Source organism: Onthophagus taurus, chromosome 7 (assembly GCF_036711975.1).
Source record: "Onthophagus taurus isolate NC chromosome 7, IU_Otau_3.0, whole genome shotgun sequence".
NCBI lineage: Eukaryota > Metazoa > Arthropoda > Insecta > Coleoptera > Scarabaeidae > Onthophagus > Onthophagus taurus.
In genome coordinates this window covers 916455-941522 of record NC_091972.1, presented here as the reverse complement: position 1 = coordinate 941522, position 25068 = coordinate 916455, and the positions used below count along the sequence as shown (strand labels likewise).

The following is a 25068-nucleotide window of genomic DNA, read 5'->3' as shown; positions in this document are numbered from 1 at the left end:
TACCTACTTCAGCGATTTTCTTTTTAAACTTCCGGATTTACAGAAATTGAGGTGGAAAGTTTTGAAATGAACACCCTGTATATCACCACTAGATTTGGTTAATGAAAATACGGCTAGTGAACACTATTTAAAGAAAAAGGCTTATGTAAAGAATTTTTTGTAATTCGCGACGGTAATGAAAGCTATTACAGTACTCTAACGGGTGCTGTAATGACACTCTTTACAGCATCCGATGCTGTAATGAGATTTTAGTAACATTTTATGGAACCAGTTCAAGTTGGTGACATTGCGTCATTAATTTTTCTAGTTGTCAATATGACAATTTTTGTCTATGGATGTTTAAACACGTTCTTAGCATCGAATACAAGGTCCACAATGATGAGGACATTGAACATTGAGCAATTTCTCTTATTTTGGGAGGTGTATATGAAAAATTTTTTTCAGGTGAATACATTTTGTGTTTTGACAGTTTCTAATTGTCAAATAAAATTTCTATTTTCAAGTGTTACGATGTTACCACCTGCTACATACCTATTTCTCTACATTGACAAAATTTATTTTATTTTTCTTAAAAAAGAAGGATAAAAATGCGAATTACAAAAAATAGCATAAAAAACACGTTTCATAAGACTAAAAGCACTCATTCATTAAAAAACTCGTGGCTTCGCCACTCGTTTTTCAACTTGAATTCGTGCATTTCAAGCGTGTCTTACGAAACTTGTTTTTTAATATACTATTACGTTTTCCGTAGGTCAAATCATAACCTATAAGGTTTGATCGCGATTCCCGCTAAATGTGTTTTTCTCCTGCTATCATATAAAATTATATAGTTATATAGTTTTACGTTCGTGTGATGTGAGATAAGATGGAAAGAAAAAAATTAAAGCTGAATATCTCTAAGAGACATTTTCGTGAAATGTACCGTAATTGTCACCTGTATGTTGCAGAAACATTTCCATAGAAACGTTTCAATGAAACATAAGAAGGGCCGGACATTAGCAGTTTCAGGCACGTTTCAACTATGTTTCAGAAATATGTCGAAGAAACATTTCATGTTTCAATAATATGTATCAGAAATGTTTCTGAAACGCAAATTTGTTTACTGGGTTTTCTTTCACTGTCAAGGCTCATTTCTTTTTTAAAAATTGAAAATATGTTCAAAATTAGTCTTTAATCAAGCAGGACTAAACCACAAAAAAAGACAATATCTAAAAAATTTTACCTTTTATAAGAGTCGTTTCACCTATCCGGGGACACACTGTATATAAATTCATACTTTTGATTGATTCCACAAAATATGTATGTAGTTGGAGAAATTATGACACTGACAATATCTGGTTTATGGATTTTAGGTAATCCATAAATTGTTGGTTGTAATGGGGATGTTCAGCTCATTGTATATTTGTATATCAGGAATTTCAATAAAAAATTACACCATTATAAATGTTAAAATATATAATATAATATCAAACTTTATAAGTCTTACAGTCAAAACATTAACAATTCAAGCTTAACATAAACAAAATATAAACCGCTATTTTATATCAAACATTTTCGTTAAGAATTTCATATTACTAATATTTAAATGATATCTACAATATTGTATTATGATAAATTCAAATTTTCGCCACATTTATTTTATTAATAAATAATCGTCTGGTTTATGGTTTTCTTTGAACCATATTCTGTAGTCGTTTGATGATGTTACCAATTCGTTTCAACTCATTCTTTTTTGAATACTTTTTAAAGATTTTAGCTGAAATTATATATGTTTATAATTTTTTTATATTTATTTGATTATGACTAACCTTTAAAGAACTTTGATTATTTATTTCTTCCTCCACTGGAAACATTTCAATCTTCTCAAACCCTCTTTTATATCTCAAATTTTCTCTCGTATAAAACGTTTCCACATCATCATATTTTTCATTACTTTTATATAGTTTTTGATCATTTTGAGTCCAATGTTCATCACCATAATATGGAGGTTTTTCAATAGATTTCTCAAACCCTCCTTTAATGCTAGCAGCTAATGATCTAGCGTCGCTTAACTCATCTAAGTTTCCATCTAAAACCGGGCTAAACAATTCATCTAAAAATTGATCAACATCCGATGCTTGACTTGGTACTCTCACTCTCCTCACGTGGCTCGCCAAACTCGGAGCTTCACTTGTATCGCTCATTGCTGAGCTTCTTAGATGACTCATTGAGCCAGAATTAAATTCGTTCTTTTCAATGTACGCTCGACTTGATTGATAAGAACCAACTGGAGCTTTTTTTGATGAAAATTGAGATTTGATGTACCGCGGATGAGCGCCTCTATGAGAAGTAGAAACACTTGATGCATCTGGATACTCAAAATCCATATCAGGTTTGGGTTGAGTTGGAGTAAAAACTGGTTTTATGGGCGGCGTGAGATGCTCAACAGAGTGGTAACGATCATTGAGTCTTGATTGACTCAATCCTAACTCGGATAAATTCGTTGTTGGTTCAGGTTCAGATAAAAGATTATCTAAACTTCTTGAGCGCACTTTCTCTAATTCGAAATAACGTTCGTTCAAAGCTGAATTTCTCGATAATATCTCATTTGATGAAGGCTGAAATTGAGAACTTTCATCTAAGTTGGGTTGTCCGTAACTTTGTCGTTCGTTGTTTCTAAAATCATCTCTAAAATCTTCTTTAAAACTACTTCTCATATCTAATCCTCGTCCGTAATCTTCCGTTTCTTGATCAAAATCAACGTCTTGTTTCGAGAATTGATTGGAAATTCTTCGAGAACCACTCGACATCTTTTTCAAATTTAGTGGGGGTTCTGGAGGTGGAATTTGTGGTCGAACCAATGGAACATGATCTAATTCTTGAGAGAAACTTGTATGAGAAGCACTAACTTTTCTCATATTGCCTTTGAATTGATCCATCTTTCTAGATTGCATGTTAACATTTTCCTTGTGTTCTTGAGTGATTTTTTGATCTTTTATTTCATCAACTTTAGATTGAAAACGATTTTTATACTGAAAGTGATTAGATTCTTCTTGAGAGTATCTTCTGAAATGATCAGGAGTCTTATTAATTTTATTAAAATGCTCTGGTTCCATTCCAGGATAATCCAACGTCTCTTGGAATGTTTTTGGCTTGTACTGAGTATGATGTTTACTTTGGAAATGATGATCTGTTTTTTCTTGAGAATGCCTGCGAGTTTGAAAATCAGCTTTTCTATCTTCATAGCGATCCATTTTCTCTTTAAGTAATCTTCCTTCATTTTGGTCAATTTGAGAAATTCTTTTTCCTTGTTCCGCACGAAACTCATTCAATTTTCCTCCATAATCTAAATTTTCTTGGAAATCATCAACATCTCCCTTAAATTGATCAATTTTTTCAGTTTCACTTCGAAATTGACCAATTTCTGGTTGAAATTGATCGATTTTCACTTCATTTCGACTTCTTGATCCGCTTTTAAACAAAGTAGATCTTTGAACGGGGAAAGCTGGACATAATTCGAGTTCAGAAACTAAATCGAATACATAATCCAATCCATTTCCATCCGTAACGATTCCTGAATCATCCAAAACTACCGTCCAACCATCCAAATTTTGATCATTCAAAGGATTTTGAACGTCTTTTAATTCATTATAATCGCTTAAATTTTGGGTAATTTCTTCACAACTCGTCCAAGAATCAACCGAAACTGTTAAAACAGTTCTATCTGGCATTGTAAATGGTAAAGCTTGATGAATTTTTTGCTTAATTGCTTTCCACTCTAATAAACTTGGTGGGAAAAGTCTCGAATGAGGCGCTTTTTGAATAGATCGTAACAATTTTTGTTCTAAATGTGTTTTAAAGCTTTCCGGGGCGTTATCTTTGATGAATTTTAAAAGGTATTTATTTAAAGCTGGGCTTGGTTGGAACGAACTCAAACAAATCGAAAGCAAGTTCCATAAGCGATCATTTTTTTCATTTGAACTCATTTGATTTATAATCTGAACAAAAATTTCATCCCTCAAGGTTTTTGAATTTAAACCTTTTAAACAAATAAAATCGCCCAAAACCTTTTCTTTTATCCCATTTAATTGGGGGTCATTCATCCATCTCAAAATGAGTTTAAATATCGCTAATGAGTCTTGAAAATCTTGATCTTTTGAGGAAGATTTTGATAAGAACGGGATAGGAATCGGCTCTTTCCTTGGTTCAAAACGGATTTTATTGAAATAAACAGAAGTAAATTTTGAAAAATCGAATGTGTCTAAATCTTTTGGAAGATTTAAAGGTTTTAGTCCTCCTTTTACACCGCCTAAAAGTTTTATTAAGTTCTTTTCTGTATGTTGAGGAGTGAAATTTTCCAATTTTGTAAAAATAAAAGCTAATTCAGCTGGGATTTCTAAATGATTCAAAGCTTTTTGATTCATTGTACTCATTTGGGTTTGATTTTGATGTAAATTTTGATTAATTTGAGTAAAATGAGATTGGTTTTGATTGATTTTATTGATTTGGGAGTGTTGTTGTTGTTGAGTTTGTCGATTTTGATTAAAAACTTGAGCAATTTTCATTTTTTCTTTTGCTTTAATGTCTTTAAGCATTTTTAAGTATTTCTTTCTTTCAATTTTCATTCGAATTAAAGCTTGAAGTTTTATAACGCCATTTTTAAAAGTCTTGAATCTCTTCTTCTCGCGATAACCCCTAAACATTTTTTGAATCACAATAACATTCTTTTTAATTGATTCGAATTCTTTTTTGATCAAAAATCGTCGGAAATTCTTTTGAATAATTATCGCTGAATGATGTAATTTATTTGATAGTTCCATATCGAGTTTTCTTGATAAATTCTCGTTCAAAAACACTTTAGTTACGCCTAATTGGAATTTAAAACGGCTTAGGTCTTCATTTTCAAATGATTTTGAATCGGTTGGAAAATTTTTGGGTTCGTTTTGATTAAACGTTTCGTTATTAAAATCGAATTGGTCGTTTCTTAAGACTTCTTTTAGGATAACTAAAGTGAAATCGCGGTAAGAAACGTGTTTGGGGATTTTCTTTCGGTTTAAACAACCGTATTTTTCGACGAATTCACTAAATTTCAGTCTTTTTGGGTAACCTAATCGTCGGATTTGAATCATTTCAACCATTCCGGTGTTTTTTAATTGTTCTAAAACTACATCTAAATCAAATTTTAATGGAATTTTTTCATTATTAGGTTTAATACAACGAATAAACCAAGGATTTGCTTTGCTCATCGAATCTAAAAGTTTTTGTAAGCTGTCGTTAAACCGTGCAGAAATCGTTGGGGTTCGTGGTTTAATTGTTACAAATCTTCCGTTTTGCCCTTTTGGTAATGTTTTCGAATGAATTTGATTCAATAAAGGTGTTGATATCGCTTTAATTAACGGTTCTTTACTGGAGGTTAATAAGTGTATTATTTCCGGTCGTAAAAAGTCGCGATTTTTATCCAAAAACCCTTCTGTTGAATACCAAACTTGTCCAGCAAAGTGTTTTATACCAAATTCCTTGAGATTTAAACGTGGTCGTGAATAATTTTCATTCAAAACATGATTATAATGACACTTTTCTAAGAATGACGAGTCTGAAGCTTTTGGAAAGTTGCTTTCATCATCTAATAAATGCAAAATCCCAACCGGTTTTTTCCCCAGCAAATTTAAAACGTTCGAATTATCCGGATACGTTAAATTACTCCATTTCAATTTTTCTTTAACATACTCCATTTGTTCCAATTTAAAAACGTAACGATTAAAATAATTTTGTAAAGATTCCGAGGCGAAATTGATGCAAAGCTGTTCGAAAGAGTTTTCTGGTAAATTTTCAAACCCAAAAATATCCAACAAACAAATTTTTTCCTCATTTTCAAAACTTTTCCCGTTCCTTTTGATCTCTTTGAAAATGATTAAATTGATTCTTTGAACTAGCCAATTAAAAAGACAGGAATAGAGCGCTTTCGCGAAAGCATCTCGAGTGTCCAAAGCTTGATCGATACTTAATGGAGAATAAATTTTATCCAAATGGGTATCAGTTGTACGAGTTGTTAAAGCTTTTTGAAGTCCGGATGTAGAGATTTCGAGTAAATGGGAGGTCCACTTAATTTCAACATCTGAACCAATTTCTACACCTTCCTGACCGTGACGAAGTTGGCGTCTAAAATAATTAATAACTAAAATAACACAGCCCGACAAAAATTTAAATGTTTTCTAAACCAACAACTAGACTATACTATCCCGAAGGTTTTTCATGTTCTAAATCCAAATTTAACCTCAAAAATGCTTCATCACGTAAGGTTTTCAAAATATCTTAGCCAAAATATGTTCAAAATGCGGTTTCTGGTCGTATTTGTGGTTAGGAGTTAAAAAAAACAATTTTTTTTAGAAGTTTTGAAATTATTACCCTTCCCATTTAAAACTCTTTTTCAATTACTTAAATATCTTTTTTCTTCTTCGAGATATCATCTGTTGAAATTAATAAGTACATCGGTTTGCTCTGTCCTTGATAAACTGATGTTGAGTTACATCAAGTTAGCGATGTTGACGCACAGTAAAACAAATATACGAAAATGTGATCAAATATCTAAAAATGAAGCTTTAAAGTTGAAATTTTTAACCATGCATTTATCTTTTAACCAAGAGGTATTCAATTGAGAAACTGGACATTCAAAATCCAGTTAATTTTTATGAATTTATTTGGTTTATAAGTACGAAGGCTTTCACGGCCGGTGTGAATTAAACTAAGATTAGAACTAAAACTAGAACTAACACTAGAAACTTTCGGGTTCACCGGCCGTGAAAGCCTTCGTACTTATATTATTAACCTTTATGGGGAGGATATCAACAAACAAATCAAGGATTTGGATAACTCACGAATTAGACAACGCAAGCTGTTGAGCAGTTTGGCCTTTCTACGAAGATGCAGAGAGAAGAAAGTAACGCCAACCTTCTTGAAGGTGAAGCACCACATCGACTCCGCTGCAGCACGTAGAATTTTGATTAGGACAGAACAAGCACTGCTACGAGAAAGAATCCACAAGACCTTCAATGATCTACAAAAAATAAGTACGACTCCACCTCTCACTTTCCAATTGTATATCCGGAGAAGACTGGGACAAAGTGGACAGACTAACAATGGAGAAGGCTAATCGCGAATTTCAGAAGACCCGTGACACACACATCAAAAAGTTTGAATCTCTGGAACGCCGGTCGCAAAAGAAGAAAGGTAATAGTTTACCAGTAGAAACAATCGTCATTAACAGATCGAATGTCCCACTAACGAAAGACGAAACCTTTGTGCGAAACTACGCAATCGCCCCGAAGAAGGTCCCAAAGGAAGAAATCATCTGCGAAGTGGAAGCAGCTGTTCGAGGGATGCCTGCACTGAAAGCCGAAGAGATCCGACAAGAAGTTGCGAGAGTATTGAAGTCGGCAAAACCACCAAAATCCAACTTGACGGTTGGTGAAAAGAAGGCACTCCGATCTATAAAAGAAAAATCAGAAATCGTCGTGTTACCAACAGACAAGGGGAATGCCACCGTTGTTATGGACAGGAAAGAATACGACGACAAAATGATAAACTTACTGGACCCAGCCACCTACACGAAGATCAAGAAGGACCCCACAGACAAAATCGTTAGAAAATGATAAAATCCACAGGAATTCCAGCAGAACAGCAGAAAGGTTTGTTTGTGCAGGCACCGGTACCACCAAGAATCTACGGACTACCGAAGATTCACAAACCAGACGTCCCCCTACGCCCTATCGTCAGCGCCATCAACTCCCCAACATACCAGCTGGCTAAACATCTTGCAAAGATTCTGTCCCCCTTTACAGGTAACACGGAATCGTATGTCAGGGATTCTACACATTTTGTGGAATCGCTAAAAGGTGTAAAGCTGGATGCTGGGGATATGTTGGTAAGTTTCGATGTGGAATCCCTTTTTACTAGGGTACCAGTTAAGGATGCTGTAGAGGGTCTTCGCCGAAAACTCATTCCGGAAGGTTTACCAGGATACGTGCCAGATCTGGTGGAGTATTGCTTATCGTCGACGTATTTCAGCTGGAAAGGAGAATTTTACGAGCAGTCCGAAGGGGCAGCCATGGGATCTCCACTATCGCCAGTTATAGCTAATTTCTACATGGAATTATTCGAAGAGGACGCTTTGAAGAAGAGCCAGTGGAAACCAAAACTATGGCTCCGATATGTGGATGACACGTTTGTGATATGGCAACATGGTCAAAAACGGCTCCAAGAGTTCTTGGATCACTTGAACTCTCAACATCCTATGATTAAGTTCACCATGGAAACAGAAACTGCCAAAAAACTACCTTTCCTAGATGTGTTGGTCACCAGGACGACAAATGGAGATATAGAACTTGGTGTATACCGAAAGAAGACCCATACCAATAGGTATTTACAGGCATGTTCACATCATCATCCCCAACAGAAGAGGTCCGTGATCCGTACATTATTTCAGCGAGCAGCGAGACTATGTGAAGGAGAGAACTTGAAGAAGGAGCAACACTTTCTACGAGGCGTGCTGCAGAAGAATGGATACACTTCGAGGGACATCAACCAGGCCATCAAGCAGCGAAAGCAGAAAGAGGACACGGTAAGTACAAAACCACTTGGATTTATCTGTCTTCCCTATGTTTCAGGTGTAACGGAACGAATTGCTAGGCACCTCAAGAAGAACGACATCGTAGTGCGGTACGGCACGGTCAGCAAAATTAGCCAAGGACAAACTAACTCCATTAAAAGGAGCGGGAGTCTATCGACTATCGTGTAGTTGTGGGAAGGTTTATGTTGGCCAAACTGGACGCAACGTCGAGTGCCGCATCAAGGAGCATGAGAGGGATGTAAGGCTGAAGAAGATCCAGCAGTCGGCGGTTGCGGAACATTGCCATGCAGAGGGGCACCGAATAGACTTCGAACAAACAAAGGTGCTGGCTAGGGACAACAGATACTACCAAAGACTGACAAGAGAAGCCATAGAGATTCACCGACATAAAAATAACGTCAACAGAGAGGATGGCTGGGAGCTTAGCAGAACATGGAAGATGGTGGTGAACACGAAGACCTCTTCCCGCCTCACACCGGACGCGACGCAATTAGTTATTAATTAGTTTGTAATTAGCGTTAACTGATTATTAATTAGTTTTTCCCACTTATATATAGTTACCGATTTTTTTATCTCGTCACTACGAACCAGTTTCTGAAGAAGGTTGCAACATGGCATCCGAAACGTCAAACCTTTTATTAAAAGACGTACGGCAAAACCCGAAAGTTTCTAGTTTTAGTTCTAATCTTAGTTTAATTTATTTGGTTTGTTAGCAAAGTTGTAGTTTTAATGGGAAAACTATAGCAGTATTTACAAAAATAAAATGATTGTTTACGAGATTTATTCATTCAAAAAGAGACAATTTACATATTATTTTTTATTTAATCTCTATAGCGTTTTATAAGATGAAAATCACAACCATATAGGATTTTCTACAAAAAAAATTTAAAACGATGGAATATTAATATAAAAAAATATGAGGCGGAAAGGTTATTCTTTAGTGACTTTTTTGCGGAAACTTCGAAACACTACTTGTAGATTAACTCTGATTAATTGGAACGATAAGAAAAAGGAAGTTGTCATTACACCAACCATGTGGTACGAGCCTAAGGATCACAATGAAGACTGTTACTTCTGTGCCTGTGATATAATAGGTTGTAATAAAAAAAATAAAGGAAACATATATTCTAACGTACAAAGCGTAACACCAGCCAAGAAAGGAGAAATAGCGAGATTAGACAAAGTACCACCTAATAAACATGAATGTTGTTTGGAAGAAATGAGTTCTGTTGAAAGTTGGCTTCAAGACTTAAAGAGAGGAACATGTTGTTACCCGGAACAAAAATTATAGCGTACAGAAGAAGAGATGAGGAATTTCTGAAATATTTTTCTAGTGAAAATTCCTTAGTTTATTGTAATGATATAGAAGGACTTATCAATACATATCTAGTAGATGTGTATAAGTCCGATGACTGGCTTCTCTTTATAGATTCTTCTAAAGAACGCCTTAAAGCAGTGTTGCTCCATAACGACAATAAATACGCAGCAATCCCTATTGGTCATTCCACCAGGCGAAAAGAATCATACGAAGACCTTCATTTGTACTCGAAAAAATCAATTACAACATCCACAACTGGTTTATATGTGGTGACTACTTTAAAATGATCAATATTTTGATTGGTTTACAATTAGGAAATACAAAAAATCCTTGCTTTCTCTGCATTTGGGACAGTCGTGCCCGAGAACAACATTGGATTAAAAAAAAGTGGCCTGAAAGATTTGATTGGAAAGTTGGTTCCAACAATGTTGTTTACAAGAGTCTTATTGACACTGTTAGGGATATTTTGTGTGCGGGAGATTTTGGGTTGGTAGTGCGGAGCGTGGGGTGGCAATGGAGTGATTCCCGCGTTCGAAAAAGTTCCGAGAACGTTAGAAAGATAGAAACGTTAGATAAAAACGAACAGGTTTGAACAAGATTGAGAGAGTCGAACATGAGACGTGTATCGCGAGAAAAGACGGACTAAACGGTTGTGTCTTTTTAAGAAGTATAAACGCTGAACTGAATTATATTGATATTTTGTTTGAAGTTTCAATAAAGTTGTTGATTAGTTAAATTTACATGAGTGTATTTACTTTAACACAAAGCGTATTTTGTTACCTCCACTCCATATCAAATTAGGCTTGATCAAACAATTCGTAAAAGCCTTAAATACTGATGGAAACTGTTTTAAATACCTTAAGTCTGCATTTCAAAATTTAAGTAATGCTAAAGTTAAGGAAGGTATTTTCGTGGGGCCTGATAACGCAAAAAAGTTAAGAAGTTGTACAAAATTTCTTGGGCAACCATCGGGACCCACAATATAAAAACATTGTATCGACAATGTTATTAAAATTTAAAAAATTAGGCTGTTTAATGAGTTTGAAGCTACATTTCCTATTTTCCCATTTAAATTACTTTCAGGAAAATGTAGGAGCCTTCAGCGAAGAAATAGGTGAACGATTCCATCAGGATTTGAAAGAAAAAGAGCGACACTATCAAGGTAGATGGGATGAAAGAATGATGGCTGACTACTGCTGGTCTTTGAAAAAAAACGATAACGCTGCTCAATATAAGCGTAAGAGTGTTAAGTGATCGTTTGAATTGATGCGCGATCGTTATCATAAGAAACTAAAATAACATCTAAACTGTTATAAATAGAAAAGAAGTTTTAAAAATACAAAATTACCCAGTAAACAAGAAACATCTGTGAAACATTTCAATTTTAACGTACAGTGAATTAAATGAAACATCTTAGAACTACGTTTCATATACGTGACAGATACGATTTTTACGAAAGGTATCTAAATATATGTATCAAATACATTTCAGTAGAAATATTTATGAAATATCATTAAAATATGTAGCAGAAACATTTCATTTGAAACATTTCGCTACAAATGTGCCTGAAACATGTCTGAAATATCTTCATCAGCGCCTGTCTTGTTCAATCTTGTTCTAGTGTTCTGTTCTCTGGGTTCTCAGTTCGAATCAATTCGAATCGTTCGAATATTGGTTTAGAATGGCGCAGGTAAGTTTTGTATAAGTTTTTTTTATATATCACCACTAGATTTAGTTAATGAAAATACGGTTGGTGAACACTATTTAAAGAAAGAATTTTACGTTTTCATATGTTTTAGTGGCAGTTAGGAAGAGCTTCCATTTAACTGATAAAGAATATGAACTGGTAGTAAGCAAATGGTTACGACAAGCGAATTTACGTTATAATAGGCGAAATAAGGAAAGCGCAGATGAGACACGATAATAATAAAGAATGTTGTTATTTTCTTTTAGTATTCTTTCTTTCGTCTACTCGTCGCAATACTGAAAACGTAGTGCAAGAATCGCAGCTCAAATATGAAACAAATTTAAAAATTTTGTGATGCCATTTCTCCATATACAGGGTGGTGTCCATTTAATGTGAGACAAGCGATTATCTCGAAAACGGTTTCTTTTACATAAAAATGAACCAAATGAAAGTTGTGCTGTGCGAAGGGGGAAACCATATGACGATAACATTTTTTGACCTTGACCTTATTTTCAAGGTTATATGAAAGTCAGTACAATGGCAAAACATCTTTTGAAAAAAATTGAAACTTCTTCAGAAACAATTAACTAACGTTTATAATCTAGCAAGAACAAGTAAAATGTATGAATTTTTAACATTTTCCTACCCGCTTCGATACATTGTCTTTAGTTCTTAATTCTTAGAATACTATTTAAGAATGCTCAACAACTTTGGCTCAATACCTTTGGAAAGAGGTCTAAAAGGTTCCGACATTTTTCCGCCTTTGTCAATTTGATAATAGATTAACGCATAAAAAACAAGAGTTCGTGGAACTGCTTATGTCGGCATTTTCAGAATATCGCTTTCAGAAACTTAATTGGTTGAATTGTGTTAAAATGTAACAGGTAACACTAAATTTGCATAAAAACTGCTTGGCAACAAATTCTGAATTCTTTCCATCGTTTTACATTAAGGCAAAGTGTGGCAGAAAAATTCGAAGTGATTTTTATTTATGGAGGAAGTGGCAGAAATGTTGCTGATAGTATAGCTTTGTATCAAGAACGTTTTCCTGATCGAAATACGCCTTCGAGAAGTACCTTTTACAGAGTTGTGAATGATTTTACTAACACTGGAAATGTGGAATCAAGAAAAAGAACTCGGCGAGCAACTGTAACTACGGAAGAAAAGGAAATTGCGGTATTAGCTAGCGTTGAAGTAAATCCTCAAGTTAGCACTCGACGACTTACAATTGACGCCGGAATATCGAAGAACAGCATTTTAAGAATATTAAAGCACAACAAGTATCACCCATACCACATTTCATTGAATCAACAGCTTTATGGAGCTGATTTTGAAAATCGATTAATATTTTCATATAAGACGTCAATTTCTTAGGTAACGTGCTATTCCCAGATGAGTCTACTTTTACAAACAAAGGACAAGACAACAGACATAACATGCATTATTGGAGCGTTGAAAATCAGAGATGGTTGCGTGAAGTAAAACATCAACGACCTTGGTCGGTTAATGTTTGGTGTGGTATAATTGGTGATAAATTGATCGGTCTATACTTTATTGATGGTATGCTGAATGGGGAGAAGTACCGAAATTTTTTAGATGACGTCTTACCAACGTGACTTGTACATTTGAGCAGGGAAGAAAGACAAAATATGTGGCTGCAAAATGTTGGGTGTCCAGCACATTTTTTCCAACAACTTTCATTTGGTTCATTTTTATGTAAAATGAACCGTTTTCGAGATAATCGCTTGTCTAACGTTAAATGGACCAGCCTGTATGTATATTTTATGTAGTTCTGTACTTTTATGTAAGTTATCCAAATTTTAGTAAAATTTCTTTATCTTGAACAATCATAAAAAAATTCTCGTCTCAAATTAAAGACTATGTTTCAATTAAAACACATAATAATATGACTACAAGTAAAGAATACCTATTTATTTTTTAAAAATCTTATTGCTATAAGTGAGACCACATGTTGTAATATTCTTTTTATCAAGAAAAAAGTGTCAGTATTACAAAATAAGAAAAACGAAAAAAAAAAACAATTCCACAATTGTAGTACATCTTTTGTGGTACATTACTTGTTTTATTGTATTATCTGACATGCAAATTGTCATGTAACTGTTTTTGGTCAGTTATTTTGTAATACTGATAGTTTTTCATAGTTAAATATCACAAATATATGTGTTTTAATTGAAACAATCGCGTCTGAGAAGAAAAATTTCTTTAGGTTATTCAAACATAAACAGAGATAAAAAAATCAAAAATACCACTAATATGGCTTAAATTTAACTTTATATTTAAATGACCTACATAAATTATTATTAGAATGTTTATGTTTAATTTGTTTACAAATGAGAATTTTATTTTAGTTACCAGTTTAATATATTTTGTATACATATTTACTAACTGTATTTAATGCATACCTACTCTTATACTTACTTTATTTGTCCTAATCAATGAGAAAACAGAATCGTAGAAATTATTGATGGATAATTTTGAAATTTGGTACAGTAGGCGTAAGTAACAAGTATAGTACTTCTATTATTAATTTTTCTACCTTAAGGTATGATTTTGTTGCAGCATCCACTGTCTGCGCCCCGGGTGGTATGGTCAGAAATGCTTCCTCAGCATATGCATATCTTCTGAGGAAGCATGTATGAGCATGTTGTCTGGGATGCAGATGCTAAACGCCAACAAAATTATATCTTCAGGTTTTCTGAAACGTCACCGAAACCTTTCAGAAATTACATTTAAATGTTTATGATACATACTAGTAATGTAATGTAAACGTAAACAGAAATAATTCAAAACCGTTAATGAAACATTTTAGTAATGTACCGTAATTGTCAACTGTATGTTGCAGAAACAGTTCAATAGAAACGTTTCAATGAAACATAAAAAGGGCCGGACATTAGCAGTTTCAGACACGTTTCAACTATGTTTCAGAAATATGTCGAAGAAACATTTCATGTTTCAATAATATGTATCAGAAATGTTTCTGAAACGCAAATTTGTTTACTGGGTAAATACAATAAAAAACAAATTAATTTAAAAATATTCGAGAATAAGTGAAAGTTATGATGTTTCATTGTTATAAAGTATATCAAAGAAAAATATTGTAAATTAATATTTACTTTCTCGCACTATATACCAAGTATATGAGACAAAGTATTGTAATCGTGCAAAGGTTCGACCTCGACATTTTGATGGATATACACGTTTTGAGGTGCCCTGAGTACTGATATTGACCATTCCCAGAAAATGCCTGTGCGTATTTATGTACGTACATGTAATAATGTGTGTAAACACGATAACTTAAAAACGCAATCAGTTACCGTAATGAAATTTGGTATATAGCTATTAAACCAAAATCGAAAGCTCTTAAACAACTTTTGGACCAAATCCACTAACCGGAAATAGCACTTTACCTGAAGACATTCAAATGTTTCATATAAACTTACACTTTTGATATGTATAGCCCAACATATACTTTCGTATACATCTAATAAATGATAAAAAATTACCATATATTGAATTTTAGCGAAATCGCTTGACCGCAAGTGTCACTTTACACCAAAACTTACAAAACTTGTAAGTAAAATTGGAAAATAAAAAGAGGTTATTTCAAACATGATGAATTTCTTAGTTTTAGGGGACAATTTCTCAGAGATCAAGAAAAATATTTAAATGAATAATATAAGATTTTAAGGGGGCAGAGAAATAGTTTTAAATGGCTTCTGTGGAGAAAAATTATCTTTTGATGTAAATTCAGCCTTGAATGTGCTGAAAAATCGTGTTTTTTGCATATTTTAGGTAAGATATCTTGAAAATCTTAGGTGATGAAGCAATTCGGATTCAGGGTATCGAAAATTATTTGGAAGGTATAGTCTAGTCTTTGGTTTAAAAATTTGTCTGCCTGTGTAATTAATTTAATTCAACAAAAACAATTATTACCTGTGAAAATAAACATTTCCCAAATGTAAAATTGAAGCCAAAATTTTCACAATCCCATCCCTTTCTTTTTCTTGTACCCTAAGCACCTCCATAGCTCTTACTAAACCATTCCAATCGGTTCCAGAACCACCCAAATTTCCACCCCCCACATTCCCCAATCCGCCTTGATTCAAATAAAAATATTTCTCAGCCTCTACTAATCCATACTTTTGCCTTTCTTCGACACTTAAACCATCTAATAACTCATAAAATACATGATAATTCCGTTCGTTGGGGGCTTGAGTGACAATTCTTGATTTTTCTAATAAATATTGAGTCAATTTCGCACCGTAAATTGATGAATTTTTGAAATAGATTTCTAAATATTTTCCAAATCGCGATGAGTTATCGTTTTGGGTCGTTTGAGCGTTACCAAAAGCTTCCAAGAGAGGAGTGGCTTCTAAAATTTGTTCGGTAATCAAACTATATCCGAAATTATCGTTTGAGTTTTCGTTAAAACTCTTTTTTAACGGCGATACTGCGGCTAAATATTGCAACACTAATTTCGAATTTTCCGTTTTTCCACTTCCACTTTCACCGTTAATGACAACCACTTGCGGTTTCGGTAAAGAATTATAAACGGCAGAACTTAATGCGAAAAGATGTGGTGGAAGATCGCCGAGTAATTTTCCGGAGTATTTTTGAACGGATTCGACGTTGTAAAAGGACGAATCGAAGGTTTTGTATGGATTTAAAGCAATCAAAATGGAACCTACGTAAGTATAAATTAAATTTCGATCATAACGAATTTTTAAGTTCCATAATAAAGCTGCTTCGTGAAGATCGGCAAGTTGAGTCATATCTTCCATACCGTTTAAACCGAGATCTTGACGTTTTTGTATAGTTTGATCCGTATTGGTTAAAGCGAATGTTTGTGGCTTAAAAAAAATATAATTAAGTGTAATAAAATAATTAAAATGATAACTTACTTTATTATTTATAACAGCTTGAACGGTTAAGATTTGGGCCGTTTTGTGATTTTCTAAAACTTCCCCTGGAAGCCAATTTCCCACTCCTGGATCAAACCAGATTAAATCACCTGGATTCCAGTCCATTTTCAAATTAATCTTTTTTTCGGGTTACAAATTCGTTCAAAAAGTTTTCATCTAAATCAGAAAAAGCACATCTTTTCGATTAAACGACTTTCTCTATTCAATCTATGTTATTACGTAAATAAATTTAATTTTAAGGAATTTTGAGTTATCTAACAATTTGTAAAGGATTAAAGAAATGTGTTATTGTATCCGTACAGGAAACAACAATACTAACAACTAAACAAAAAACTTTCTAACCACTTCTTTCGAGTAGGTAATGTTCAGAAGGTCGCAATGTGTTAATCGACACATTCTTTAAATAATATGCATAACTACACGTATCCATTCAGATTTCTGTTTAGAAATTAAATTTAATATTTACGGATTTGAAAAAATTAATTCAAAAAATTATTATGTATTGTGGAAGTAAAACTAATAACGATTAAATACGAGTATTTGACAAGAAAAGACTCATTTTTTTATCATTTATTTGACCTCGCTAAAGCTTACGCAAATGTAAACACACCTCTTCAAAGGAATCTTCTTATATTAGTATTCACAGTTTCAAATACATTGATTATAAATTCTATAAAAACATTAAAGTCTTGATTATTCACGGATCATTAAACCAGAGTGAATTTAACCCTGGCGTTCTATAATTTTCTTCTATTAAATACTTGTGCAGTTCTGCGTGAGGAATAATCGTATACTAATAATTTCTTTGTGGGCAACCTGTATTTGAAAAAATCTTGTAGAGTGTAGCATGCTGTGCTACACTATACAAGATTAAAGTCTGTGTAAACCACAAATTGATGTCCATGCAAAAAATTTGATACTAGTGTAAATTGCTAACAATTTGCTATCAAAACTTGAATAATTTATTTCGCTTGGAAAGAATTTTTGAGAAAAAGATGCTAAAGGTTGTGTTTTAGTGTCTATAGTCTGTGATAAAACTGCTCCCATGTCTTTACTTGAGGTGTCTGTCGTCAGTGAAAGAGTAGCTTGTGGTGATGGGTGTGCAAGAGTGATTTTGATAAAAGTTCTTTGGCTGTAGTGAAAGAACTGTTGTGATGATGTGTCCAGGAAGTGATTGATTTAAATTTTTTTGAATAAAGTGTTATTGATAAATGATGTAAAAGAGGACCCGACGGTATATTTCCTGTTCTTCTTCAATGGAGTCTAGAGAATATGAAAATACACTTGATGAGAGTTTTTAAGGCCTGCTTAGCCTTTAACTACGTTCCCATCAGCTGGAGGAAGGTTACAGTAACCTTTATACCAAAGAATGGAAAAAAGGACCCAACGGATCCTAAAGCCTTTCGACCAATTAGTCTCTCATCATTTCTTTTAAAGACGCTTGAAAGACTATGTGAACATTAATTAGAGAGAATGTATTTAAAGCGTTTTCTTTGCATTTCAACCAACATGCATATATCAAAGGTAAATCTGTGGATAGCGCCCTACACATGGTAGGGCGCTATCTGGGAACTTTCCTTGACATAGAGGGAGCGTTTGACAAAACCACCTTTAGTAGCATTAACCTGGCACTGGAATCTCGAAGAGTGCCATCGGTCATCGCGGGCTGGATTAAAACAATGCTAGCAAGCAGAGTTGTTCAGACTAAGGCGAAAGGACACACAGTACAGAGAGCTGTGGTTAAGGGTTGCCCACAAGGTGGGGTACTCTCACCGCTTCTCTGGTGCTTAATAGTTGATGATCTCATTCCTGAGTTAAATAATAAATATCTCTTCACAGTTGGTTACGCAGACGACGTGGCTATTTTGTTAAGAGGGACAATTTTCTTTGTTACAGAATGCAGCAGGCACTTAAACTCGTTGAACGATGGTGTGAAGAACATACCCTCTCTGTCAATCCTAAAAAGACAGAGACTGTTCTCTTCACTAAACAGAAGAAACTGGGACACTTAACGCCACCCAATTTCTGCAATAATCCATTAACCTTTGCTCCAGAGGTGAAATATCTGGGTGTTATCTTGGACAAAGGACTAACTTGGACATCACACATTAGTTGCAAAATCAAAAAAGCAACGATTGTACTGACTCAGTGCCGAAGGGCTATTGGGAATACTTGGGGATTAAATCCGAAAGTTACAATGTGGATCTACACTTCTGTGATAAGACCCATGGTAGCTCACGGAGCCATAGTCTGGTGCTCAGCAGTAAAACAAGCATATAAAACTACATTGCTGCATCAATTGCAACGACTGGCCTGCCTGCTAATCACAGGCGCTATGATGGCATTGCTTCGGTTGCGATCAGTAAATGAAAAGCAGGTTGTTAAAATGGGAATAGTCCGGAGCAAGCCCTGGAGTGAGGCTGTTAGTAAACAACACCTCCTTAAAGCTCGCACAGACTACATTACACCTACTTTCTTAGGCAAGCCACACTTTGGCATTGAAACGATACCCCAGCGCAACTCAAGCTCGGGCAATACGCTGACCATCTACACTGATGGATCAAAAAAGGCTGGAGGTTCCGGAGCGGGAATCTTCTCGCACGATCTCCAGCTGCACCTTTCCACTTCGTTAGGATCGTATTGCACGACTGCTCAAGCCGAATTAATTGCTATAAATATAGCAGCCGGTGCGATTATCGACTCCAAAAAAGTCGGCAGAAACGTTGTAATCTGTATTGATAGCAGACAGGCTATGCTGGCGGTTGGCAGGCATCATACTGCATCATCGTTGGTGAAGTCCTGTCGGCAATCACTCGAAGAGGCAAACGTATACAACAACGTCACGATAAAATGGCAAAAAGGACACATCGGAATTAAAGGACATGATGAAACGGGCGGCTAACAAGTCACCGATCTCCCCTGAACCGTTTGTACCACTAGCTGTTAATACAGCATCAAAACTGATAAACTCCATCTCCCACCGAGCTTTTTGCGATAGATGGGATGGGACGGCAGTAGGTGCCTTTGCTAAGAAAACTCTGCTCTACCCTGACCGGAAGACATCTACTCAGTTTCTGGGAAAATCGAAAAGTGACTTGAGGCTTCTCACCCACTTCCTGACCGGACACTGCAGGTTACGTAAGCACATGTTTTACATGAAGCTGGCGAATACACCCCTCTGTAGAGGGTGTGAAATGGAAGACGAGACGGTAAGTCATACTGTTTGTGACTGTCCAAACCTCGTGTACTTAAGGGAATCTATTTTCGTAGTACCATGGCTCCAAATTTCGGATATAAGGAACATACCTTTCTGTTCTATATTAACGTTCATGAAAAGATTGGGCTGGTTTTCTGACTCTTGAATGAACAGTAAACTGTGGGGACGTACAAAGGGTCCGCTGGGGCCTAAGTGCTGTGAGTAACTCACCCCCACGTGAAACTACATACACACATGATGTAAAAGAGCTAAAATGTTTGAGATGTTTGTCAAAAATCTGTAATAAAAATTTATCATTCCTAAGAATCGCTGTAATTGTTTAAGTGTGTTTGGTTTTGAAAATTCAGTTATGGCATTAACCTTAGATTGTGAAGTTTAGTTTCAGTTAAAACTCCAAAAACACATTTTATTAGTTGAATATTGATATTGCAAGAGGTTAACCTCTCAAACAATTGTAGTAAACGAAGATAATGTTTTTTTCATTGTGACTGGCTACTAGAATATCATCTAGATATACAGAAAGGAAATCTAACTCAGAAAGAACTTCATTTATAAACCTTTGTGAATTCGACCAAACGGTGTAGTGATAGCCGTTTTGCGAATATTGTCTTTTTCTACAGGAATTTGATGATACGCTCTTGCCAGAATTAATTTTGAAAAAATTTTGCAATTATTTACATGTAGATTAAAATCCTGTATGTGCAGAAGAGGATAACGATATGGTATAGTGATGTTGAGTTGTCGATAGCCTCCACATGGTCTCCAATCGTTGGAATCTTTCTTAGGAACCATGTGAAGAGGCGACACTGTAGAAGAAGAAGAGGGTGAGCAGATTCCTAATGCCACCATCTGTTCGAATTCTTTTTTTGCGATGTTGTGCACGTCTAAACGTCGAGGACGACAAAACGGTAAGTGTAAGTTGGTAACGATTCTGTGTTTAGTGTTATGTTCAACTGGTTTTGTAAACGCCTTTTGGCTTCAAAAAAAAAGTTGGTTTTTAACACTATTCAAAAAAATCAGGCCAAAAAGTTGCAGAAAACACTTCCAGCTAAACATAATGTAAATGTGTCTACATCTATGGGTGACTCAAAGGCACAATCAAATAAAGAGTCAGTCCTAGTTGAAGAATTTCGACCAATAGAGATACCTACACAATTATGATCAAAATTTAATTTTTGTAAGAACACTGCATTTTCTATTTGCACACTTCATATATAGGAGAAAGTTAATGTAAGTACCAGCACTTAGATTATCTCAATAACACACTTAAGCTCGGTTTTACAAACGTTTATCAAATTGAGGTTAGACAATGACAATTGAAAAAAATTACATTTATAAATAAAGAATTTTATTTTACAGCATATTTATTTCACAAATACAACACACCTCACGTTCCTTTTAAACAAACCTCATTTATAATACAAAAGCGCACAACTTTAAATTCAACTGTACCTATATGTAAACGTCCGTATAACTGTAAAACCCGTTTCAATTCACCAACAAATCGTTTAAATTCTTTGCATTAATAAGAATTTTGTTAGCATCTTAACACAAAAAAGAAATTTTTCATACGATTGCAAACCTATTGACCTAAAAAAAAATAGAGGAGGGAAGACAAAAAAAGTGTTACTCGTTTCGACCAACGTTAAAATCACTTTAAAATCTATTAATTTTATTCAAGTTATAAACAAAAACTAACTCAATATTATGTTAAATCAACTTAAAATTCCTTAAAACCAAATAATATGTAATATAATTTATTTTAACTTACCATAACAAAGTTAACACTTGTGTTTAAATATTAAAATAACCATTTAAAACTGCGGTAATGATGTCCAAGTGTTCGAAACGAATCGTTGCGAAGTAAACAGCACAATCTAACTTAACTTAAGAACCTTTTAAAGACGTTTTGAATGGTGTACACGACGATCAACAAGTGTTTCAGTCTCCGATGACAGCAAATGTCGAGTCGCGATGGGTTGGGTTATTTTTTTTTTAGGTTGGTACCGTTTAATGTAAAATGACACGTCAAATGAAACAAAAAGATTTCTAGAAAGGATTATGTTCTGATATTTTAATGTGTTAATATTTATAGTTTTGAAATAAATATTGGTTAATATATAATAAAATTAGTGAATGAACTGGGTTTTGATTAAAATATGAATAAATACGTGCTGACATCTATAAACTAGCGGAAAAATTTGTGTGTGCACTTTTCAAAGCGTTTAGTTGATTTAGTTGACTTAACTTATAAAGCCCAATTTGGTACAACTTTTCGACCTCAATATATTCCTGTTTTGTGTACACGTAGGTTATCTTGAGGAAGTATATTGCTGTTTTATAGTATTTTAATCCTCCCGTACACGCAATTGCGTCGTCGAGCAAAAGATGGCGCTGTTTGAAAACTTATGATTTAGTATCCGAATTTTATTATTTACTTTTTTGTATTAAATCTATATAACTTAACCCATTTGCATTATAGGCACATATATTTGCGGAACAACTAAATTAGGCTTTAAGTCTTCAAATAAAAGATTGATAAAAATAATATGAAGTTAGCTTCAAATCCAACATGTATGTAAATTAAATAAATAAAATACGTTGGTTTAGTTTTAATAAAAATGAGTATTTGTTATTATTTATGAATTAATTTTAGGTTAAAATATTACTAAAAGAAAAACTAATTTATTGTAATTAAATCGCATTATAATTATGAACGTAGCCCTCATTTTTAGAATTCCGCGATGTCAAAAATCAACCATGTCAAAAAGTCAAATTTGTTTAATTTGTTGTAAGCTTTAACGTAAAACGAGATTTCAAACCTAATAAACCGCAATTAAACCTTTAAAATCGTTGTATTAAAATTCTGGAACTTTATTTTTGTACATTATTTGTAAGTATTCTCGAATTTCATATTGATGTTTGATTTCATCTAATGATAAAAAACATTTTGTTTAGGTTACTCATACAATCCAACATGTGTACTGAACAGAGTGCATATATTCAAGATTCACGTGGGATTAAGCTGGATTTAAGATCAAATGAAGTAAGTGTACAAATATAAAATGTTGATAAATATTAATCTATTTTGTTGTATTGTTCTGTAAGGAATTTACCATTGGTAGAGCTCTAAACCGTTCCTTAACAATTGAAGATTTAAGAATCAGCCGTACCCATTGTCGTTTTAAAGAAGTAAATGGAGTTTGGAATGTTGTTAATGAGGTACGATTTTTATCATTTTGAGGTTATGTCATTTTTTTACACTCTTATTATTAAATAATTGCAATTTTTGTTTAGAGCGTAAATGGAACAATTGTTAATGGTAATCGCATTCCATCAAAACAATTTCATGTTTTGTCGAATGGTGATATATTAAAACTTACCGAAGATATCTTTTTTACTTTTTTTGCAAGTACACCTAACGTTATGGGAATATGTGATATAGTTGATAAGATTGAAACAGAGCACCATTATAATACCAGATCAAATAGTACTTCAAACACACAGTTAATTGAAAATGTTACAAATGGTCAAGAAAAAGTCGGTTATGAGAAAGATAAAGAAGGTGCTGGAGAGGCGTCTGATGTTGCAGGGAAAGTGGTTGAACCAGTATCTGAAAAAGTTGAAACAGAACTACAATGTAGCATTTGTACTGAGTTATTTGTGAAAGCACAAACATTGAATTGTTCTCATACTTTTTGTAACAGTTGTATACAGGCTTGGAAAAGAAAAAACTACATCTGCCCAATTTGTAGGGCGAAAATAAAAACTATAACTCCAACTATTGTGCTTGATAATTTAGTTAATACAGTAAGTAGTTTTTTATGTGTATTTATAAATATAAATGGGATGAAATTCTCCATATTTCTCTAATATAATAAAATATGATGTAGATAAAAGTAAAAACTTTTTGAGAAATACTAAAATGTTTAATTCAATTCTAGCAGACTTGTTTTGAAACTAATGTTTCATCTTCAGTACTTAGAATATTATACAATATAATGGAAAAATATTATGTTAGTAGGTGGGGTTCAGGAATAGATCTAAATCTCTTTCAACTTAATTTACAAACGAAAATTAAATTTAACAAAATTAAAAAACTTCAATAATATAGTTAAAATCTTGGAAGGTAACATTATATGGTATAATATTCTAAGTATTGAAGATGAAACATTAGTTTTGAAACATGTCTGCTTGAATTGAATTAAACATTTTAATATTTCTCAAAAAGTTTTTACTTTTACCTACATCATATTTTATTTATAAGTACTTATTCCTTGTTTTTCATAGGTTATTGAAGCATCATCTGAGGAAATTAAAAAGAATCGTCAACTCCTTCTTCAAGAGCGCGAGAAATTGCCCATAAAACGTTTAAAAAACGATAGTAAATTTAAACGAACTAGAAGGTCAGTTCGTTCACTCGCCAGTCGTGGTACTTCTGGAAGTACTAATTCAGCTGGAGTTACACGTAACCTAAGAGCGTCTACAAGAGGGTCAACAGCTGCTGAATCTGCACCACCAGAGGCAATTTGGATTAGTTCTTCTGACTCTGATTCTGAGTCAGATGAATACAGTACTTTTGATTTTGATCTGGATACCGATTCAGAGACTATGGACACATTGTTGTCAAATTTAGACGATATTATGAACGACGATGCAAATGGGAGTATGTTTTCGGCTTTTTATTCAGATGGGCATAGTGAATATGTACCAGGCAACCCAGAAGTTTATTATGGTGGTTATGGTTCATGTTTCAGGTGTGGCGCGAGAGGCCATTGGGCCAATGGGTGTCCATTAAGATGAAAAATTTTTGAATTGTAATTTAATTTGTAATTTGTTACCTACTTTTTCTAATTTTTAAACTTTTGTTTCTATTCTATTCAAATTCGAAGATTAAAGTTTCTTTTCAAAGTGGTGTGATTTTTATATCCATTATAGTTCAAGTAAGGGTAAATTCATTTAAAATTGTAGATAAGAAAAATTGTAGAATTATAGATATTAGTTGTCGCAAAAGTCTTAATTTACTAAATATAGAATTTATTAATAATTAGTCTCAAGGAGGAAATTCAATTACTTTTCTCAGAGTTAAGAGACATAAAGTTTAAAGTAGAATAAAAGTATCACGTTGTAACTTTGATCAATCCAACTGTAAGCACACTCAAGTAAATGTCATCTCTGAAAAGCTTTCCTTGATATAAATATTAAATAAAAGGATTTAAGTGTCTCCTTTCTGAGATATCCTGGTCACGTTATCGTCGATGCCAAAGTAAAAGGTTATTATCGATCCGGCTGAAAGCC

The 25068-nt window shown here is 33.9% G+C and overlaps 2 protein-coding genes across 2 annotated transcripts; one reads left to right on the top strand and one right to left on the bottom strand.

Annotated features, from left to right (window-relative positions):
- Nucleotides 1-1437: 1437 nt before the first annotated feature.
- LOC111429502 (unconventional myosin-XV-like) lies at nt 1438-21743 on the bottom strand. The gene is made up of 5 exons (XM_023065432.2): nt 21542-21743; nt 16533-16709; nt 15565-16481; nt 1809-6138; nt 1438-1756 (listed from the first exon to the last, which is right to left on the bottom strand). The coding sequence occupies exons 2-5, from the start codon at nt 16656-16658 to the stop codon at nt 1718-1720; spliced, it is 5412 nt and encodes a 1803-aa protein (XP_022921200.2). The 5' UTR covers nt 16659-16709; nt 21542-21743; the 3' UTR covers nt 1438-1717.
- A 768-nt stretch (nt 21744-22511) lies between these two features.
- On the top strand, nt 22512-24681 carry LOC111429510 (E3 ubiquitin-protein ligase CHFR-like). The gene is made up of 5 exons (XM_023065443.2): nt 22512-22663; nt 22729-22816; nt 22879-22992; nt 23068-23580; nt 24061-24681. Exons 2-5 carry the CDS (start codon nt 22748-22750, stop codon nt 24571-24573), a joined length of 1209 nt encoding a protein of 402 aa, XP_022921211.2. The 5' UTR covers nt 22512-22663; nt 22729-22747; the 3' UTR covers nt 24574-24681.
- Nucleotides 24682-25068: the final 387 nt, after the last annotated feature.

Excerpts from the sequence above, each read along its gene's own strand:
- LOC111429502 (XM_023065432.2), bottom strand. The coding sequence starts at position 16,658 with ATGGACTGGAATCCAGGTGATTTAATCTGGTTTGATCCAGGAGTGGGA. Across the intron at positions 6,139-15,564 it reads GGAAATGTTTATTTTCACAG|ACGCCAACTTCGTCACGGTC; the intron begins GTAATAATTGTT and ends TAATTATTTTAG. Across the intron at positions 1,757-1,808 it reads ATAATCAAAGTTCTTTAAAG|CTAAAATCTTTAAAAAGTAT; the intron begins GTTAGTCATAAT and ends ATATAATTTCAG.
- LOC111429510 (XM_023065443.2), top strand. The coding sequence starts at position 22,748 with ATGTGTACTGAACAGAGTGCATATATTCAAGATTCACGTGGGATTAAG. Across the intron at positions 22,817-22,878 it reads TGGATTTAAGATCAAATGAA|GAATTTACCATTGGTAGAGC; the intron begins GTAAGTGTACAA and ends TTGTTCTGTAAG. Across the intron at positions 22,993-23,067 it reads TTTGGAATGTTGTTAATGAG|AGCGTAAATGGAACAATTGT; the intron begins GTACGATTTTTA and ends ATTTTTGTTTAG.